Source organism: Cyanistes caeruleus, chromosome 3 (assembly GCF_971803275.1).
Source record: "Cyanistes caeruleus chromosome 3, bCyaCae1.hap1.1, whole genome shotgun sequence".
NCBI classification, from domain to species: domain Eukaryota; kingdom Metazoa; phylum Chordata; class Aves; order Passeriformes; family Paridae; genus Cyanistes; species Cyanistes caeruleus.
In genome coordinates, this window is record NC_141703.1 from 26,772,793 (window position 1) to 26,793,374 (window position 20,582).

General features: G+C 44.0%; 1 protein-coding gene across 3 annotated transcripts in view; it reads right to left on the reverse strand.

Annotated features, from left to right (window-relative positions):
• The window catches only part of SH3RF3 (SH3 domain containing ring finger 3), a 275,756-nt gene that overhangs the window by 26,619 nt on the left and 228,555 nt on the right, over positions 1-20,582 (reverse strand). The window contains exons 9-10 of one of the 3 annotated variants that reach the window (XM_086880294.1): positions 17,702-18,039; positions 4,726-8,926 (exon numbers count right to left, since the gene is read on the reverse strand). In XM_086880294.1, coding sequence (XP_086736420.1) covers positions 8,875-8,926; positions 17,702-18,039 — 390 coding nt within the window. In that variant the 3' untranslated portion in view covers positions 4,726-8,874. Of the gene's footprint in view, positions 1-4,725; positions 8,927-17,701; positions 18,040-20,582 lie in introns of those variants that run through there. The other 2 variants (XM_086880291.1, XM_086880293.1) reach the window with 2 other exon arrangements.

A 20,582-nucleotide genomic window follows, 5' to 3' on the forward strand; every position in this document is an offset into this window, starting at 1 on the left:
AAAGAGATGTGTATGTAAATGCACATTTACATGTGTGTGGTTTATGTGTTATATATATGTATTTATCACAGTAGTGAAGGCAAAGTCCATCACAGAATGTTCACAGAATAAGCTCAGTTGGAAGGGACCCATAAGGCTCATCGAGTCCAACCCCAGGCTCTGCACAGGACACCCCAAGAGTCACACCCTGTGTTCAGCTTGTGGAGCAATAATCACTGTCTGTCCCTCAGCTGCTCCCAAGAGCTGCAGGCTGTCAGCCATGTCATCAAAGCCTTTGGAAAATCACCTGCTGTGTTTTCTAACAGCAGTGAATTAAGCAGGTGTTCTAAAATTGGTCGAATTTGCAAAACTGCCCATTTGCAAAACCTTCTTCTCCGTGGTTTAGTGAGTCCCTTTCAAGGGATGCCCTGGCTGGTCCCTAAAGGTCTCTGTCACAGAGGCAGTGGGTGTACCCAAAATCCTGGCTACCCCTTCCTAAACGGGGCTACAATCACTACTCACTGATTTCTTTCTCTACAAATCCAGACTATCATGGTCCTTCTTGTTGTATCCACTTACATTCAAATGTCCTTCTATTTGTAGATTTGTGTGAGTTATTTGGCTGGTCTACACCAAGTAGTCTACAGGCCCAACAATTTATAGACACACACAGCTTTTACAGATCTGTTGCTTTTTTCCTGCCTTGCAAAGATTCATGCTCATTTTTCTGTATGAGACATATTTAAATGGGAAAATAAAAATGACACATTAATCCTTTCCTTCCTTTGCCTCCCAGATGAGCAAAACTCTTGGAGTAAACTCAAGCTTGCTTCTTAATTTATGGAGAAATGCAGAAGTCTAAATCAAGCTCTGAGATTAGATTACAAATTTGGAGTGGAAAAACTTCAAGGAAACCAGTTCTGCAAGGTGCTGAAAGCTTCGAGTTATTGAATGCCCCAAGCTGCCATGGACACCTCTTCCTTCCCAGGACAAGACTAAAGAAAACTATTTCCCTGTGGAGAATGCCACAGGGCACAGATGGCAGCACGGGCACCGCTGCAGATGCTGGCCCGGCGCGCGTGGCGCGGTGCCCCGGTAAGTGCGGAGCGTTGTGCAGGAGCGCTGTGCTGAGCAGGCCTGGAAGTTCTGACTTTTGCAGTGACTGGCACTAAAGCTGCTGCACATCCAGCACGGGGCATCCAGCATGAGAAGTAACCCGAGCACATGGTGATGTCTCAGGAAGCAGCTGGTCACAGTTGCCTTTCACATTTTCAGCTTGTCCTGTAACCATTCCTGTGTGAGAGCGCTGGGGATACCTGAGCAGTGCTGGTGTGTATAAACCTGGTGATCTAACAAGAGAAACAGGCCACGGGTGCAACAAATGTTTTCCTGCCTCTTTGAGGCACAGCAGTGTGTTTCATCAGAGGAGAACAAGCTGGGAGCAATAGACATAACAGGATTAAAGTGACGGCTGCTCTGTCATTTTCCACGCTAACCTGGGTGCCTGAGAATTGCTGAAATATGGTTGAAATGCTGCCGTGATGCATCTTGTTTAAAAAAGTGATTTGTTAAAAGAAAATCCACGCCAAGTAACTGAATCTGCTCCATTAAAATAAAATGTAAACACTGGCCTCACAGTTTAACCATCACACTTTTTGATAGCCTTTAGGAATTGAAAGGCAATTCTCTCCCCCCTCTGCATTATTATATAACCTCATCAGAAGATAAACAGCCTCCTTACCCCCAAACACTTTGCAATTTGCATTTAGATTGTTTGGTGCCAATGTTCAGGATAAGATACTTCCTAGCTCTGTCAAACAAAACCTGATTGTCATTTAGCAGAGTGGCAGTCAATTTATGTTTCCATTAATGCAGATCCCAGACAATTATCTGGGGAGGGGAGAGGAAAAAACCTTAACAAATTGCCCTTCTGTCTTCAAGGCTGATTTTTCCGTTGGGCAGCTGTAGGGCACATCTGACATACCCATGAGGAGGAGAAAGGGAATTCCTTTCTGCTCTTGCTGGGGAGAAAGGTGTGGGGGCAGCTCCCAGATCCCTTGATTGTGCAGCAACACACATGAGAGCCCAGTGCCTCATGGAGGCAGCAGTGATGTGGGGCAGGGTCACCACCCCTGGGCCAGGGATGTGTCAGACTTTGACTCCCAGCCTGATTCAGTGGCACAGCCAGGGATCCCAGTGGGTTTCACTGGGCATGAGTCCACTCAGCAGCTGGAGATGTGCTGTCAGACACAGAGTCACCTGGGCTGTGCCAGTGCCATCCCTAGGGTCCCTGGCCCTTAAGCACTCATTGTGGTCCTCCTTCACCAGGTGGCATAGCAGAGGGCATGGCCTCCTGGTGATGGGATTGACCTCCATTCCTGCCCCACACACCCCACAGCTGCACTCCTGGGGCCTGTGGGGGGTTGCACACACTGAAATGACTGACTGCAGCTCTACCATGCCCTTGTGCAGATGCAGAACACAAGTATAATACACTTTCCTTCTCTGACAGTAAGTTAAAGACTCTTCTCCCTTCCCTCCTGTCTTAATGACTTAATTTTTCCTCTGCCCTCTTACTTATCTGTGCCCCCATCATTCCTGTGCTCCCCACAAGGATTCCATGCATGACAGCAACCCCTCCACCAAAGCCAGCTCCCCCACTACTCACCCCTGTTGTTTGCTGGAGTGCAGCACTGATGGCATTGACCAACCCAAGGTTTCCCCAGGCAAGGCATTTCCCCCAAGGATGCTTGCCCTTAATGGAGAAGCCAGTCCTGTCCTTTCCAGTGCCCTCTCTGAGAGGGGTGGGCAGGTGGCACTGGTGCAGCCCCACTCCCCAGCAGCACTCCTTGCTCGTGGGCTTTTCACGTGTGTGTCACACAGGACGTCACAAAGCTCATAATCCTGTGTGCAAGACCGCTCCTGTTGCCTTTGCAAAAATACAGCATTACATCTTGGCTGGTGCAAAAGAGCCATTTGTGTTGGAAACAGCTTTCTGTGACTCCCTGGCCAAGTCAGCAGGATACTGGCTGTCCTTCCCTGGGGCTGCTGGGGTCTCCTTAGGGAGCAAAGAAGAGACCCAAGTAGAGGTAGGCTCACCTGCAACTGAGCCATGCTGTGAGCGTGGGGGGCTCACAGAGGCTGGCTGGCACGTGCTGCAAGGGGACCACCTTGGTATGAGCCCTTCGGTGTTCTGGCTCGTGGCCTCTTTGCGGCACTGTGGGGCAGGTGGTGCAGCTTGGTGACTGAGAAAAATCAAGTGGTTCTCTGAAGGGAGGGTAGACACCCATGCCCCAGTAATTGGAAATACATCTGTGACCCCTTAGAAAGTTATTTTTGCTACATGAAAGGCTGGGGCGTGAAAACGGGGCCTTCTCCAGACTGTAGCACCTCTTGGCTTTCCTTCCAGTACAGCTCATTTATTTGGTTTGGCACCAACTAACCAATCTGTGTAGCTGCCAGGTTCACCATGTATGAGGAGCTGTTGATGTCAGGAAGAGCTTTTGGCTGCAGGAAAGCCCTGCAGATGTTGTCCAGGTGGTTTTGCTCTCCGTAAGCATTTAGGAACAGTAAAATCATGTAACAATTTTAGAATGATTATTTTTCTTTCAAAATGACGTAAATTTCTATCAGGCACTGCAGCAGAAGCACAGGGTGACATGTAGTATAAAGGCTGGGTGAGGTGTGTGGTATGTGCTGGCAGCAGGGGACAGAGGAATGCCAGAGGAACAGGACCTGGCAAAGCGTGGAGAGGACTGGCACGTCAGACCAGCTTGGAAGTAGCTGGCAGGCTCCTCTGTGCAGCGTTTTGCACCACACTGCTTGTCAGACAGCCAGCAAGGCCTAGCAGAGGGAGAGGTATTGCCTGCCCATATTTAAATTCTAGTGATTCCCACATTTCAGAATTTTGACTCGGGATCCAGCTGGGGCAAAAAGAGACTCATGTCACCTCCCATGCAGATAACCTGGTGAGTTAACTGTGCCTCGCTCATCCCTGCCCTATGTGCTTCCTAACTGTGCGAAGAATCACCACCTGTGGGTGCCTCTTCCAGAGGCATCTCCCAGCCAAATCAAGGCAAACACATCCAGACCCACTCATGGACTCATGTTCCCCTTCCAGATGATCTGCACTGTGCTGCTGAATGGGAATCTCAGGGCTTGTCCAAAATGGGCTTACACCCCTCACCCAAGTTAAGGGGCATTCAGTTGCCCAGGGTACAACCTGCTCCTTCCCTCTCTTCCAGTTCCTGGGCTGTACATTGCCTAGAGGACACTGCTGACACCATGCCCAAGCCTATCCAGGGCAGGAGGAAAGGGGTCTTCCTCTGCCTACAAACCTGCTCAACCCACCAGGTGACCTCAGAGCACCATTAACACTCTTAAAGGCTGCTCTTTTCCTTGTCAATTTTTTGCTTCCACATCCCCTCCTAGCCTCTCTGCCACAGCCTTACCCGTGCCATCTCACTGTCTCTTCCTGGCCAGTACACACTCTCTTTCTCTGGACCTAAACACCTCTTCTCCACAGGTAAGCTGTTAACTTCTCAAGATTTTGAAGAAATCCCAGATGTGCCAAAAGAAGAACCACAGATTCTGAATCCTGTTCAGGCATCTCTTACTCCTAACAGGTTTTTATTTATGTGGGAATTACTACAGGGTTTGCAGATTTCTATTTTCTTTGCAAACCTCAGAGTCACTTACACTGCTTGTTCACCATGTTGTCTAATTGAGAGAGAAACTTCAGTCAAGTTGCCTTAATACTTATTTTATTTAAAGAATCAGAAACACAGTCATTGTAGTTCATTTGTACTCATATCTGCCAACATTTCCTAAACCACGTTAACATTCATGTATAACAAAAACATTTTCTGAGCTGTGCAAAGTTCAAAGGAATTGTTCAACTACTTGAACCCATTTCTAGAAGAACAAACCTGGCATTTTACAAACTGAGGCCACCAGAAGGAATCTTTTCTTGTCCTCGCCCTGTTTTGCGGGAGATGGAGATGCCCCCTCCTCCCTCTTTTCCTGGCGTGACAGGTAAAAACTAGACCACAGTATGAGTCAAACTTCTCTCACTCCAGGACTTTCTGAATGGCACTGGGTCATGTTTTTGTATCACTGGGCTGTATTAAGTTCACCTTAATACTTGTGCTCCTGGCATGGAAGTGATTTGTTCAAGAAGATTACTCACTAACCTGAACTGTGATAAGCAATAAAGAGGGCCCAGAAACAGCTGCTATCAAAATAGAACACCTCCTTCCCCCTCCCCCCTATATTTTTCCTAGAAGAAGGTATGACTGGAAGAGTTGTCGACCATTCAAAAAACCATTATCCTCCTTGCAAAATATATTTCAAAGCACTGATTTAATGATATGACATCTGCATGTTTTCCTTGATCCTCTCACACACCAACTTTTGTCCTCTTAGAGTTAAGCATAAAACAGTGGAAATCTGGAACCATTTTAGGTCTGGCTAAACAGAAGAGGCAGCATGCAAGCTGTCGTCCTGTTTAGTTTTTCTGACTGTAGTAAATACACCAGGGAACAGAATTTTAAGAGTGTTTTAACCACTGTAAGTTGTCAGAAAAAATCTCATCTCTGACAGATCTAACCCAGAATTTTTACTGGAATCAATAACACACATTTTGGCATTGCTGACTGCCTAACTGTGCAGTTTACTGTTTGAGGTGCTGTGACACCAGTTCTGACCTGGACCAAATAAGTGGAACAGATATGGCTCTAATCTCAAGCAAGTCTTTCCAGAAGACGTTTCTTCAGTCTCTTATTGTTTATAAAAAGGCAATTTCCTCTGAACAGTAACTAAATTTTTAGTGACTGACTCATTACAATCTGGAATATCAACAAATGCGGCAACATCAAGTATAAAAAGAAACACCCTGAAAGTGATGCCTCCCGGTTTGAAGGTGCTATACTTGGCCATGAACTGTGTTTCTGGAATTGGTTTGTTAACATGTGACAGCAAGAAGAACTTATTTTACAGAGAACAAAGTCACAGAGCTGAACTTAAACAGGAATGCTCACTTACATGGGTTTTGATATGTACTAGTACACACGGCTTGAATGAAAACAAAACTTACACCTTCGCATATGAAATACTGGTAACGCAGTGATGATGCTCACCCACAGGGCCTCTTTGTTTTAATAAGATCATCTCCAGGTTACAGTGCCTCTGACATGCTTTTAAACACCCACCACATGTGGGCTTTGGCAAACAGCCAGCTCCTGTCAGAGGCAAGGTATGGATACAGCTACGAAAGGCCTTTCAACACGATTCACTCCTCAAGAGCTGATGTCTTTTTAAATACTCTCAACAATTGCATTATGACTTTTTTTCTCATTCTTTTTCACACAAATTACTGGCTAAACTCACCTTACATTTATTGCACCTTTAAGTCCCTGGTAGATGGAAGCTTATATTGCCTGATACAGTTTGTATTGTAGCTTGACGACGTTAAGAAATCCAACAGTCTCCAGAACTGTACATTTCTACAGTAAGAAATCACATTTCCATAACACTAATTACTGGTGTCGCAGATCAGCTCTCATCTCCGTCATGCAACGACAGAGGAAAACTCCACGGTCCCTGCGCGTGCTAGAACCTGCAGTGTTCTTCTTATTGCCATGAAAAAGTCAATTAAAATGACTCCTCTGGGAATTACTTCCAATTCTGGAGTCATTATCACCCTCCAGACAGAACGCTGTGCTTCAGCATGGGTCTTCAGCCACTCTAAATATGTAGGAGAGAGCAAGCATGTGTATGTTGCACAGGCAGCTCCCCCTGGTACATTTATCGGTGACCATGCAGCTTTTTCTTTTTTCCTCTCTGATGCAAGAACAAGCAGTCTGATCTCAATCTTCAGGTACGTTTCTAATTTCATATGTTGAATGCAAATCTTGTTGCAGCCTCTCTGTTTAACCAAATCTTTTAACAATTAAAAAAAATAGCACCAGATGTATGAAAAAGAGGAAATGTCTGATCTAGTAGGAATATATATAAAGTAGAGCAATTCTTACAGTAAAAAGGTACGTCGTACAAAAAAGCAATGGAAAGTGATACCGAAGGACAAAAATCCATGCTGCATATAATACGGGCAGAAGACAGGCAAAAGGGATTCTGCTCAAATAACCACGGTTTAATGGTGGAGCTGTACTTCCTCCAGGACCTCCCTGGCAGCAGTGCCAGGACAAGGGGTGGTGTAGCACTCTGAGCACTTAACACCGACACGCACCGACAAACCTGCGCAGCATATCTTTGAGGTATATAGAAAGCATGACATTAACGTTTTTGACTCCTCATTCTTACTTGCACAATGATGCACTGATCTTTAGCTGGGGTTTTCTCCACCCTCCCCTCTTCTTCCCTTGGTAAAAACAAAATCCCTGTTTAAGAGCTTCCTAGCACACCTTCTTGAACTCAAATCCATCTTGCATAGGCCAGTAATAAGAACACTGCAGCTCTGACAAATAAGTTACAGCAATATAACAGCTTTCCTCTTAATTTTTTTTAAAGATATCTTCTCTATAATTTACACAAAAGGTTAACAGCCAGAGTTTAGGTTACTATAGTCCAGATGGGCGTCCTTTCAGTCTGTGATTCCAGGTGGAAGGCACTACTTCAACATACCACTGTATGCACTGCACACGGTCTCGGGAGCACAGCGGGGCACTGTGTCTCCGGAGCTGCAGACTGAAGGGCCTGGGGGAAGTCTTTGGAAATAAAAATGGCAGTGGTTATCAGTCCAGTTTCTCTTTGCTGTATCTTGTGCTATGCAGTTTCCCCTGAAAGCTCCTCAGTTGAGAGAGCGGCGATTCGTCCTCAGAAGCTCTCGACAAAGCTCCCGGGGAAGAGGCCCGTCCTGCCGTTCCTCTGCAACGTCCCTTTGTACCAGCCGTCCTCCCGTTTCTTGTGCACAAACACAATGTCACCTTCCTTCAGTTCGATCTCCGCCTCGCTCTGCGGTGGGTATGGGACCACAACGCGGTACCTTTGGAGAAAAAAATGTGCAAAGACTTGGTTAATCTGCACTTGATGGGAGCAGCTGGGCACCAGTACCAGAGATCTTGGGGAAAAGACTTTTGGAAATATCAGCAAGTTACATTTTCACACACTGGTTGTATGCGATGCAATTTTCTACTAAAACTGAGCAAGATGGAAATTTCTGGCCAGCTTGGCTGGACAACTGACCAGGACGTACACTGGAGCCAGTCCATGAAAGCGGGAACGTGTTGTCAAATGGATGGAGCATTCATGGTGTCCCTGTCTCCAGCTGTGCGCTGAGCCTGTGCCAGGACTTGGCTGCCTAATCCTAGTGCTGCATCTCTGCTGTAACATGTCTTACTCAGCTCTGCATTTGCTCCATCCAAAACTGATAGCATCATAGAATGATCGAACAATTTGGCTGGAAGGGACTTTAAAGGTCATCTAGTTCAACCCCTCTGCCAGAGGCAGGGACATTTTCAACTCAAGCAGGTTGCTCAGAGCCCATGTCAACTGCATAAATCAGCTTGGTGTCATCTGCCAACTTCCTCAGGGTGCCCTCAATTCCACCTTCTCTGTTACTGAAGATATTGAACAGCACTGGTCCCAGTGTGGACCCCTGAGAGACACCACTCATCACCAGTGTCCATTAAAACATTAAGCCATTGACCACAACCCTCCTGATGTGACCGTCCAACCAATTCCTGAGCCACCAAACAGTCCATCCTTCTCTAGTTTAGAGAGACATGTTGTGAGGGACCATGTCAAAGACCTTACAGAAGTCCAGATATATGATACGCTCTCTTCCCTTGTCCACTGATGATGAAAAATGGGGTTTGCAGTGCTCCCACTGCCTGTGACACCAGCAGATGTTAGCTAAAGCAGATCACATTTTTCTTCTTATAATGTTCCTTGAGAATGTACTTTGGGTGCCTCAAACCTGGAAGGGAAACTAAAATGGAGAGGTATCAAGTGACTTTCAAAGCACTCTCCAAACCAACAGGGAGCCCCAGTCTTGAACCATTCAGAGCTCTCTCTGGGAACTTCGTTTTCAAGTGTCACTTCATTTCAATGAAGTAATGATGTGTCTGAGCCTGATACAGCTATTCTGCACTCAGAGCTTATCAGCAGGCGTCCTTCTGAGAGCACAGACCAGGCCATTTTATATCAATGCACTTGTGTGCAGAGCAGGGAATATTTATCTACTGCACGGTTGGTTTTTTTATTCCTTCAGCACTTCTGCAGTCATCTGGCATTTGGTTAACAGTCAATAACTGTCTTACTAATTGCAAAGTAATGAATATAGTAAGATAGTTAAAAGTTGCCAATTGATTACCTAAAGCCCATCTCCTGAGAATTAATATCTTCACAACTGCTGCCTGGCCACCAATGCCTGAGTCCTGTTTGTAACAAGATAAGTACTTAATTAAGATAATATACTGTCCCTGGGGACTTTAACATGCCCTGGAGGCTGTGGACCGTGCCCCAAGGCCATCCCCAATGAGACAGTACCAAAGCAAGGCGCTCTCCAGTGGCAGTCACACACTTCCTTTTGCAGACTTTGCTCAGGTGACTTCCACTTTGGAATGACACAGGAAATACCAGCTTTGACTCTGGACATCTCCACAACCAAACAACCTATTAAACTCCAGGCTTCTGTCCTAATACCTGATTATGGCTTTTTTATCTTGACAGAGCAACACAGTTGTGGAAATTGTATGTGTTCAAGTGCCATCAAAATTTGCCGATCCTCTCTGTACCTTGGTTAATAAATCTAGTTGTCACTTCCTTCCTCTGTGGAAAAGCAAATAACAGGGGTTGAAACGTGTGCAGGAAAATGGTCTATCAAGCTATCATCTGTGGAACTGCTACACTTATAATATGAAGCTTTGCCAATTACACTCATTATGCAAATGAATGCACACATTATTTCAAACACTCTGCTGCAGTGTTGATTAATTAAATTATCAGAGTGGAACAATTTCAGCTAAGATGATGCCAAGTTTCAGATCTCACTACTCTTATGCACAATCACAGCACATTGGAGCTCTGCATCAGGAACTCAGGAGGCCTTGAGAAAGAAAAGAGGTGGGACCTCAACATTAGTTGAGCGCTATGGAGGTACTCACAGACCATTCTGGCAAGTCAGGAAACAGAAACTCAGAAAAAGGTGGTGTCTTGGGCAGGGTCACTCTGAAGACCCAGATGGTCTCATGTTATACCAAAGGCACAGCGATATCCTTTTAAAGCAAAACTACATCCTCAGAGTGATGAACTGCTAGTCCCTGATGGTTCACATGAGGAGACAGGTGACCACACTCAACAGGAATGCACCCATTGTCATAAAAAGAGTTCTAAACAGCATCTTCTTAGCAACGTAGAGAAATAAATCTCTCACTGCATTATAAAATGAGGTACTTTTTCCTATTTGGGAGACCCTAAATGCTATGGTTAAATTTAATTGACTACAGTACCACACAATATAGTACCAAAGATGCTTTTGATATAATAACAATACTAGCTAGGAAAGACCTTGCAATCAGTTAAGAACTCTTCTGTGAGAGATGGAAAAGATGCGATGCCTTTTCCCACGAGAGGTTTGAAGCAGAGACTGGGAAAGTCAGCCCGGTGGGGGCTGCAGGGGCAGCATCCCGGCACTGTGCGGGCACAGGGAGCTGTGCCGCCCCTCCACACCTCCAGGTGGCACCTCAGCCCCGCTTATCCTCTGGAACGGAATTGCAAGGACAGCTATTAGCCATCATTTTTTTGGCAGAAAAGGTCTCTTCTCCCAGACATCCTCCCTCACTCCCAAAAAGGCAGTCCGGGATACTTCTATTTATATCTCCCCTTTTTATTTCCCCTTTTGTCCTTTGAGAAGATGCTATAAAATTGTAGGTTTTCCTATACCAAACTGTCGCTCGGCATTTTAGATGGATCTCAGTGCTCTAAATTTTGTCTGTGTCACATTCCACCTCTAAATTACCAACTTTCAAAAATGCTAATTATGAGCAACAATTATGATGACAAATGTGGCAACCACCTCTGACTACAATTAACAATTTTTCGTATTTTCTGTTGTAAATTGTGTAAATCTGTCTTATATAGTTACAATTCTGCCAAATGTTAATAATTTTGGTCCAAATTCTCCACAGCAGTTGTCTGTATCAGGCAACATGCAGCCCAATGGCCACATCATTTCCAAGAATAAAATGAGGGGTTTTGCAGCACCAGCAGGACCCATATGAGCACTTCCACAAACTGCTCTGAGGTCCTGTATTTGGAAGCAAAAACCTGTCCTGTGGTCCCACTGGTCTGTCAGGGATGGTGTTCCTTCAGAAAATCACCCACTCTCAGCCAGGTTAAAAACATTCAAACTACTCCAAAATGGCATATATTTTGGCTTGTATGAGCACTGAAAGTAAAATCTCTGTTGATTCATGCTCTAAGCTGTCCTAGCTCTGTGGGACCTCAGAAGCTGCATTTCTCTTCCTTTCTTAGCACTGGACCCCTCTTGTATTTTTCTCTTAGGGGACAGACTTGATGTTGGACATCCTCACTGCTGGCTGCTGTGGCATCCTTGGATTGGGCACTTCATCCCTGGAGGCTACTGTCCAGAATGGACAGGCAGTGGCCTGGGAAGGGTCCTTGGTGCACAAGAGATGAGGAGAGGCTGCAAGTAGTATCAGCAAGGACTGGGGATGAGTTTTGCCTGGGCAGGGAAACCCCTGGAGATGGAGACTGGGGTAAAGCAAGGGATGAGGTGGAGGAAGAGGGAGGCTGACGGGAGAAAAACTGGGAGCAGAGGAAGAAGTGTGACTGTGATGAAAACTGGAAGCCCTGATAGAAGGTGTGGGTATGGCTGCTGAGGGGGGAAGCTCTGTTGAGCTGAGTCTCGGAGAGCAACAAGCCTTGGTGGGAGGGAGCCTGGGGCAGGGACATGGCATCCCAAGAAGCAGGAGACTGCATCAATAGAGGCTGGCACTGGAGCTGAGGGTGGTATGGGCACCCTGGCAGCAGTTATCTCACTGAGCTGGGAATAGGTCTATCCTCTGCTGTCAGCAAAGACCTTGCAATCCCCCTGTCCCCTGTCTTCATAGCACTTGTTTTCACAGCCAAAAGAAACACCTCTCCCGCCCAGCCCTCCCTTTACTACTCCTACTGAAATCTGGAAGGTGCAAATAAGACTCCTAACCTCAAACAGATGTCACATGATGAAAGTTATGGCTTTGTTTCTTTTAAAGAAGCAAAATGATTAAAAATATTATGTGTGTTGATACATAAAGACATCTTACAACCTTAAAAGAACACGAGTGTTTCACACCCATGCATCTGAGAGGAAGAAAAATGCAAATAAAATTGTCCATGACTTTATTTTTGCTGTCTTGCAAAATAATCTTTCATTGTAAGACTGCATACTATTTTTCCATTAGGATGCCTGCTTCATTTAGTGCACAAGATGCTGCTCTGGATGTGAGTCAAGGCTCTGACATGGGAGCCACCCCACCTTTTGCAGAGGTTGGAATATCTCTAGCAAGTGACCATGATGAAGTGCACTGAGTGGTGCAGATGTGGGGAAAGTGGCTTCTCTGACTCCTTCAGCTGTAAAACCTTGTGCCACACTTTCCACAGAGAGAGACTCATCTCATGCACACTGGCTGTGTAGGAGTCCTGTCTGGTCTGAATGACTCATACAGGCCCTCTGTCAGTGTGCAGGCAAGCACTGAACAGTATTGATCAGAACTGATCAGTAATAAATGGCTGAACTCAGCCATGGACACTCTCAAACAACCCTAAAATACTCATTGAGTAAATATGTGTATCCAGGACACTGATGGAACAAGAGCAACTTAAGAAAATGTGCAATGAGGCAAATTAGGTCTGTGGGGCTAATCTCCAGTCTGATCCCATTTAGCGTGCTTGAATTTGGATGCTTAATGCAAGTTCCTGTTTCTCAAAGTATCATGCACTAAGGACAGGTTGCATGAGTGCAGTCCTGTGACTCCAACAGGTCTCTTATACATTAGGGATACACAGTTAGTTTTGGAGGCAATGGATAATCAGTGCAAATGAAGCATCTAGCCCAGTTAACCATTGCTCTTGTTTACCAGAGGATCTCTGTTTTTTTATCCTTTCACTGGCAAATTGCAGAGACCTGCAAGGCAGCTCTGCAGACTACAAGCCAAAACCTGCTCCTCCAAAGTATGGTGACTTTGAATAGAATTCTTTTGAAAGAATATTCTATGTATTATTCTATGTATTATCAGTAGCCTTAGAAGAAAAAGTCTCAGTTGGGTCTTTTACCTTTCTGCTGGAAATAACTCAGGATTCAATTTCTGAGATGGTTGATGGTTCGTTCCTAGTCCTAAGGCAAGTATCCCTACACAGAGAAGCACTTAACCATGTGAATACATGTCACTGTTCAGTCAGAAATTACTCCTTGGGTCATTTCTCTAGTATCACTTTCCAGGAATTAAAAGAACCATTCTTCTGCTTTCCTTTTTGGCAAAGAAGACATATGAGCACAGCAAAATTGAAGTCAATGGGTGTTAAGCACATGCTTGAATGCTTCCTTGAATTGGGAACTCAGTTTCTAATGTGGCAGTGATTTGTGGAAAGATACATAGAAACATGGAGGGATCTATTTTAAAGGTCAAACTTTCTGCTCCCATCTTATTGTGCAGCATGTTGTGGCTATAATTTGGTTGAAGGCTGCAGGAAAACCATAGAAATGCAGCACAGATATGCCAGTTGTGACAATAAGTCTGGCCACAGCTGCTTTATCACAATATAACACGGCAGAGTTAGTGCCAGTTACTATAAAAGAGTCAACAATGCGTGACATGTTTTACTCAGGTTGGCCTCTGGGAACAGTGCCAGACAGCGAGGGGAACATGACTCACGCACACACTCAACTCTCCTGTTTTGCTTAATGTACAGTCACATTTTCTTGAAGGGGGTGGCAAGGGAAGTATTTTGTTTTGGTGCTGCCAGGCACACAGCACACCCCTCCTGTGAGCTGACAGCATCGGTGGGATGTGGGCAAGGCTCTGGCACAGCGCCTGCCTCACCAGAGTGCTTCCCTGTACCATTCCTGCTCCTCGCACCAGCAGAAACTGGATGGAGCAGTAGGTGGAAAAGAGTGTGTGGGGCACATACAGCCTGATGGGGTATTCACTTGGCAGTCAATCACTGCCACATGAAGTGACAAGGGCACCACCTGGGAAATTTCTCTGCTCTGCTGCTTAGATTGCTTGGATGCTTTATGGCAGAGAGCATGTGAAGGAATGTGGTTTTATAAACTGGCAGTGGAAACTACACCCAAAAGGCAGAGATGGGCTCTGACTACCCCAGCAAACCAGACAAATATGAAAGCTAAATGACAGGAGAGCTAGGAGCAATTTTCTTCCTAATCTAGTCATCCACAGCCATGCTTTGGAATATCAAGAAAAAGAAGACAAAAATTGTTTCCCTCTCTATGTACAAAAAAAAAAAAAAAAGAAAAAGACTGAGAGTATAAACATTTACAGCATCTCCAAGAGGGTGAAGCATGCTTCATCTTTCTGTCTACCTGGCTGCAACCCTCAGAAAGGTCTGCACTGTCAGGCAGCAGAATAGGCAACTCATCCCTTAAACAGTGAGTGAGCTGCAAGCAGTCAGAGCCCTTTAATGCACCTCTTGGTGCACTGGGTTTGATCAGTAACCTGGATGTGGCGAGTGCTGGAGCTGCAAGCCAACCTCTATAGAAAAAGTAGCAGTGCTCTGCTGCCTGCATGAGCCTCATTTTGAATGCCGTAAATATTAAGGAATGTGCTACTTCTTCCAACCTTTCAGTGCTCTGTTTCTGTGTGCACAGATGGGCGTTGGGAGACAGAAAGCCAAGTACAGCTAAGTGTACTGAAATGCTTTGCAGCTTTTTAAAATTTCTTCCAGCATCTGAATCTGTTTATCTAACCCTTTTTTCCCTCTCCTCCCTTTTCTTTCTCAGAGAATTGCTCCTACTGTGCAGATGAAATGCACCAAAATGCAAACAAGCAAAATATGGAGCTGAGTGACGTTTAATGCAAGTTGCTCCATTGCCAGATGTGAAAAGAACAAGTGGTTTGAAAATCATAATTTGTTTTAAAAAAAATATAATTTGGTACTTCTGAGAAATTTGATGATTTAATGAGCACAGATGGATGTGGGATGAATTTCTAGCAGACAAGTGTTTAATGTATCTGCTCAGATTATTCCAGGACTAAGCATTATCCTTCCTAGTGCATGAAGGTAATTAATATTTCCCATTATGGACATGAAAAAACCCATATGATCAGTTAAGGAATGCAGATACACCAATGATATGGAAGTTAATTCATAAATCAATTAAAGAATCTTGCCTGCTTTGTATAATTATGGTTACTTCAATTATAGCTTATTTTCAGATTTAAGACTCAGGAATCAAAATACGTAAAATCAGAGTAAGTTCCTTATCACCATATACTGCAGCTGGAAGCATTTACTCAGTTTTAGCACTCTAAATCTATTTGCTCCTGATTCTAGCACAGCTAAGAGAATGCAGGTAGCCTTTGTCTCTCTGGTTCTATTCTGCCACTTAAAATAGTTATCAGTTAAATGTTTCCCTACCTGGACCACTCTGAGGTGGACTGAGCAATTTGTAGGGTATGGGACTACCCCTGGAATATTAAATAATGTGTCTGGAGATCTCTATAGTAAAGCTTTGAGAACAGCAGCTCTGGAGACATCAGGGACTGTACTCCTCAGCTTCTCTTCATGGCTACATTTAACTAAAGGTGCAGCAGCCCACTGATTTAGTTACATTCGTGCTAAACCTGGTTTATATTGATTTAACTTTTCTTATAGCATTAATCTGAACTGATGTAGACCAAATTAAGTGTGCCTAAATAGGGATTGGTTTTTCACTCCTTTTACTAAATTACTTTTTCATGGATTTTAAGGACAAGAGACTACTGCAATAGTCTGTTCTCCCTGCCTTCATTACAATGCTGAAGGACTTGACTGTATTTATTTCTGCTTCAAGTCTAACAGCTGTACCTGAACAAAAGCATCTCTTTCAGAAAAAATGCCAAATCTAGTGTAAAAATATTCCCATGTCTGTCCTGACTGCAGTCTCTTACAGACTGTTATGTTACCATGCCATCCCTACGCTCTTTACCAAGTGTACCACTCTGTACCAAGCCAGAGCTCCCCGTGTCTCTCATTGCAAGTATATATTTTTAAATCTTCCGTTTTTCTTATGATACTTCTCTGAGTCCACTTCACTTTGCATCAAATTTTCCTCTTCTGAAATATACTGTTACTCTGTGTTCACCTGAGCGGGAGCTGAATTAGCTCTGTACCAACAGATCAGCCCTACCTATCACCCACCTCACACTTCAGTCCTCATTCTACAACAGCAAAGGTTTTTATGTTGACAGTTCATGTTCAGGACCTCACTCTTGTTGGGCTGCACTACATCCATTAATAACCACGTTCTAGTGATTTCTGATGTAGAGTTTGATTTGATGCCAGTGACTCAATTTTCAATCCACTTAGTATCTGCTGGGTCGGTTGTGTACAGTTTACTCAGCAAGAAGTTTTATGGTAACAAACCAGTTGCCTTAGAAAAGTTTGTTATGGTGTCACTGTCATCTTCTCAACCAAATTCCGATTTGTAAAATACTGCATAAGGTATGGATGGTCCTGTAATGTCCTTTATTATGTATCATCTGCTTCATGATCCCCACAGGATTCAGGGTCAGGTGCCTTGCCCAGTCCATTCCCTTCAGCCTTTTCCATACACTGCAACAAAATTAGTTTCTTTCCAATTTCTGTAATTTTAATATTATTTCAAAATTGTTTTAAATACCAATTCAAGAGTGTTCCCTGAACAGCTTTCTGAAAATTCTTCAATGCTTTTGTAAAAAACATGCTTTCCTCCACCACCTTTTGAGTGGAAAGCATTTTAATAGCACTGTAGCTGTGAATTATCTATTACCTTTCCAGTCCTCAAGCTGCAGTCTTATGGAAAACATTTACCTGAAGCCAGTGTCACTCTGCACATGGAGACCTATCTCTTTTCTGCAACCCCCTAGCTCCTTTCTGGTCAGTTATCTCTCTCTCCACCTGCTTTTGTATTTTGGTATTCCTATTATTTATTTTTTTTTTCCGGTTTGTGAAGTCATTTACTCTGAGGTACTCAGGTGGAAAGCAGGCTGCTGAAATGAACTCCAGAATCACTGGTACATCCCTGTCTAGAAACAAGCTACAATTTTGGTAACAGGTCACTGAAGATGGCCGTATCTCTAAGTATTCTAAACAAGAAGAATTTGAAACAGTCTTTGGTACTCAGAATGGGACATGTCTAGATGGGACATAGTATGTCAAGTCCTTAAGTAAAAATACTGGAATCCCATTTAAAATGTGGCATTTGCCAACAGCATTTACACCATTTGGGCTGAGAAAGCACTGCTGTCCTCCACGTTTAGACGAGAGCTGTGGAGTGTCATGGACAGGTGCTCTTAAGCACTTCTTTAAACCTGCACAGTGTACCAAATGATTTTCAATGGGCAGATGCATGTAAGCCCTGTCTTCCTAAAAGACAGCTGAACCACGTACAGTCAATCAACAGAACACCAGAACTGCAACAACTCTTGAGCAAGTTAAAATTCCACCCCTCCTCCAATTGCTCCCTGTGGATGCAGGCAACCTTGGGAGAAGCACAACTTACCTTTCCCGGGGCAAAGGCTTGGGCTCTGGCCGAATAGCTGCCATGGAAGAGAGGGGTGGCCTGACAGGTGAAGGGATGGAAAAATTCAAATCCAAGGAGCCTGTTTTTCTGTGCAGAGGCTCCAGCCCCATGGCTCCTTGCATTTCACTCTCAATAGGGCATGAGCCAGCTCTGCCGTGACTGGAGAGGGAGGATAGCTCAGGCCCCACTGCCCCTTGCAGAACTCCTTCAATGGCAGTCTGGGGGTCATGCGTGGGGGACACAGATGGTGGGGAGCGTGACTTCTTTTTTGTTGATGCTCCTGCTAGAAGTTTCAACAGCCCACTCTTCTTCTCCTTCTGCAAAGGAACCAAACAAAACATGAGCAGTGAGCAGATATACCACCACCCTTTGCTTTTGTTTTGGAAAACCTCAATGTGTGCGGCAGGAAACCTCTCAAAACTGCCATAAAGGTGGATCCATGCAGAATTTGAACTTTCTATAATAAAGATCCTATGAAAATCCCTCCCCATTGAAAAGGGCTTCAACTACCTCAGTAGAGTAAGGACCAAACATACTGCAAAGGTTATCCCATTTTCAAATCTATCCAGGCAGTGATCATGTGCCTTTTGAAAGAAAGTGCAACTACACTGGTACAGCAAAAATACAAATTTCCCATGCAGAGAAGACAGCAAGCAGAGTGCTGCCCTCTCTCTTCAAGGAGAATCTTGTCCCTCAATAGAGATACATCCCACAAGTAAGAAATCAGGACCCATGGCTAAAAACTCTGCTGGGAAGCACAATGGGCTGAGGAGAGATTTGGGATCCCAGCTCACTGCAAGACAAGCATTCATCATTACTGCCTCTTTTACTATCTGATGCGGATTTACAGTAGGGAGAACAGAGGCATGAAAGTCTGGTTCAACAGCTCTCTCCAGAACATGCTCCCCTGCACATCCTGCAACACACAGCAATACCTATTCGTGTCTCCCTCCCAGAAGTGGGTCACTTCCCCTCATGTGTTAAGGTAAAGGTATCACCTTGATGTTTGAAGACAGACCACAAAATTCACAATTGGCAATTGCAGTGGCAGTGCATGGGAGGTTTCAAAGTTCTAGAAGGGTTTCTGACACAGAGAAATGAAAAGGTGATAAGAGCACCCTTTCAATTAATGGGGAAAAAAAAGACTAGCCTGCATTCCTAAGGAAACACATCTGACCTTTTGGATTTTGTAACAGCACAAGAAATCCTGCTGCACATTTACCTCAAACACACACAAATACCATGTCCTTCATCTTGAAAGATTTTTGGCTAGAGGTTTGTATGTAGAAACTGGACATCCTCTGCTACATACTCCATAATGCTAGGTTAGAGTTGCAACCAGAAATGCTGTGCAGTAAATTTTTCCATTTTTAAAAAACGATACATGAAGTTTTGAAAAGGTCTATTAGATTTCTTCCTCTTTTTTCAGAAGTGCAAGCCATTACCAAAACTATCTTCAGAGGCTCAGGGCTGTGAAGTTTAGCTGTATTTGATAATTTGTTCAATAATAGGATCCCAGGGGATAAAATCAAACCCAGAAACGGCAAGACTTATGGAACAGAAATTCTCTCTATATATTCAAGTAGGAACACTCACTGGAAATACGAGGCAGCAATTTATTTATTCTCTGTAGACAAAACGTCCCATGCAAGCTTTAGAATTATGCTCTTTTATATTCTGACTGCTTTAGTATTTTCTCAAAGCAGATTTAAAGAACAGAAAAGCTACAATAAAATAAATACAAGTTTTTAGAAGATGCTTGGATTTACTACAGTAAATGCACTTGGAGTATCTGGTATCTCTGCTTCCAAAGTTCTTGTTTGCACTCTTTAACCATCATGGACTGGTAAGAAAACAAGAATACCTTAGATGTCAAAATACAGAAGAGATAAAGCACGGTTGTTGTCACAGAGCCAAAGTCCACTGATTTTTGAAGAGCAGAGTCTGAACTGTGTAGCCAGATCCTCGTCTCCTGCATACCACTGGTTATGTCTTAAAAGAATGTTTTGCACTTACAGGATGAAAGGATCCATCCTGTCAAGATGTTCACCCAGGCAGAATCCATGGAAGCTAAGGAAGGCTGGCCATATGGCACCACCAGGTCAAAAAAATGAAATCAATTCCTCTGCAAACAATAGGAAAGTGGACAAAATGTCCCAGATTAATATCTTCTTTCCCTGATGGGAAGGGACTGTATGGAAAGTGGGCATTCTGGAATTCACCTGAAACACCAGAAAAAATTATTCAATTTTTCTCTCGCTGTCTAATTAAAAAATACCATTGCTGTGATCATTATATAAAATTTTAAAACTCTTCATGAAGTTGCAAAACTCTTCCTGTGGCACACTGAAACAATAGCTCTAATGATCCCAGCATCCTGTGTCAATAAGCATTTGAAGGTGTCCAAAGGTCAGTGGCAGAATACAATAGACATTGTGGGGCTCTGGAGAAATGGCTATTGTGCAGCAGTGAGAACTTTGAGCCTCTCTAATTGGCAGTCTTGCAAATGCAAAGTAACTACGTGAACTAAAGCCCTGTATAACGAACAATTAATATTCCTGTGTGGTAGCAGCTTCTCTAATTTTTGCTTCTAATTTAAATACCTTGGCAAATTTTCATTAGAAAAACCGTGCACAACTTAAACCATTTAAGGCAGAGAAGCAAACATATTTGGAATGAAGGAGGTGCATATACTCATACCCATCTACACATTAAAAAGCAGATGAGTCTGATAGTCATTCAGTTTTGTTTACAAGAACAGCTTCCTTGTTAGCCCTGGCATAAATTTATACTCTTAAGCTACTATCCCTTAGAAAACAGAAAGCTATAATGACCTTGCTGATCTATCCTTTGTTCTACT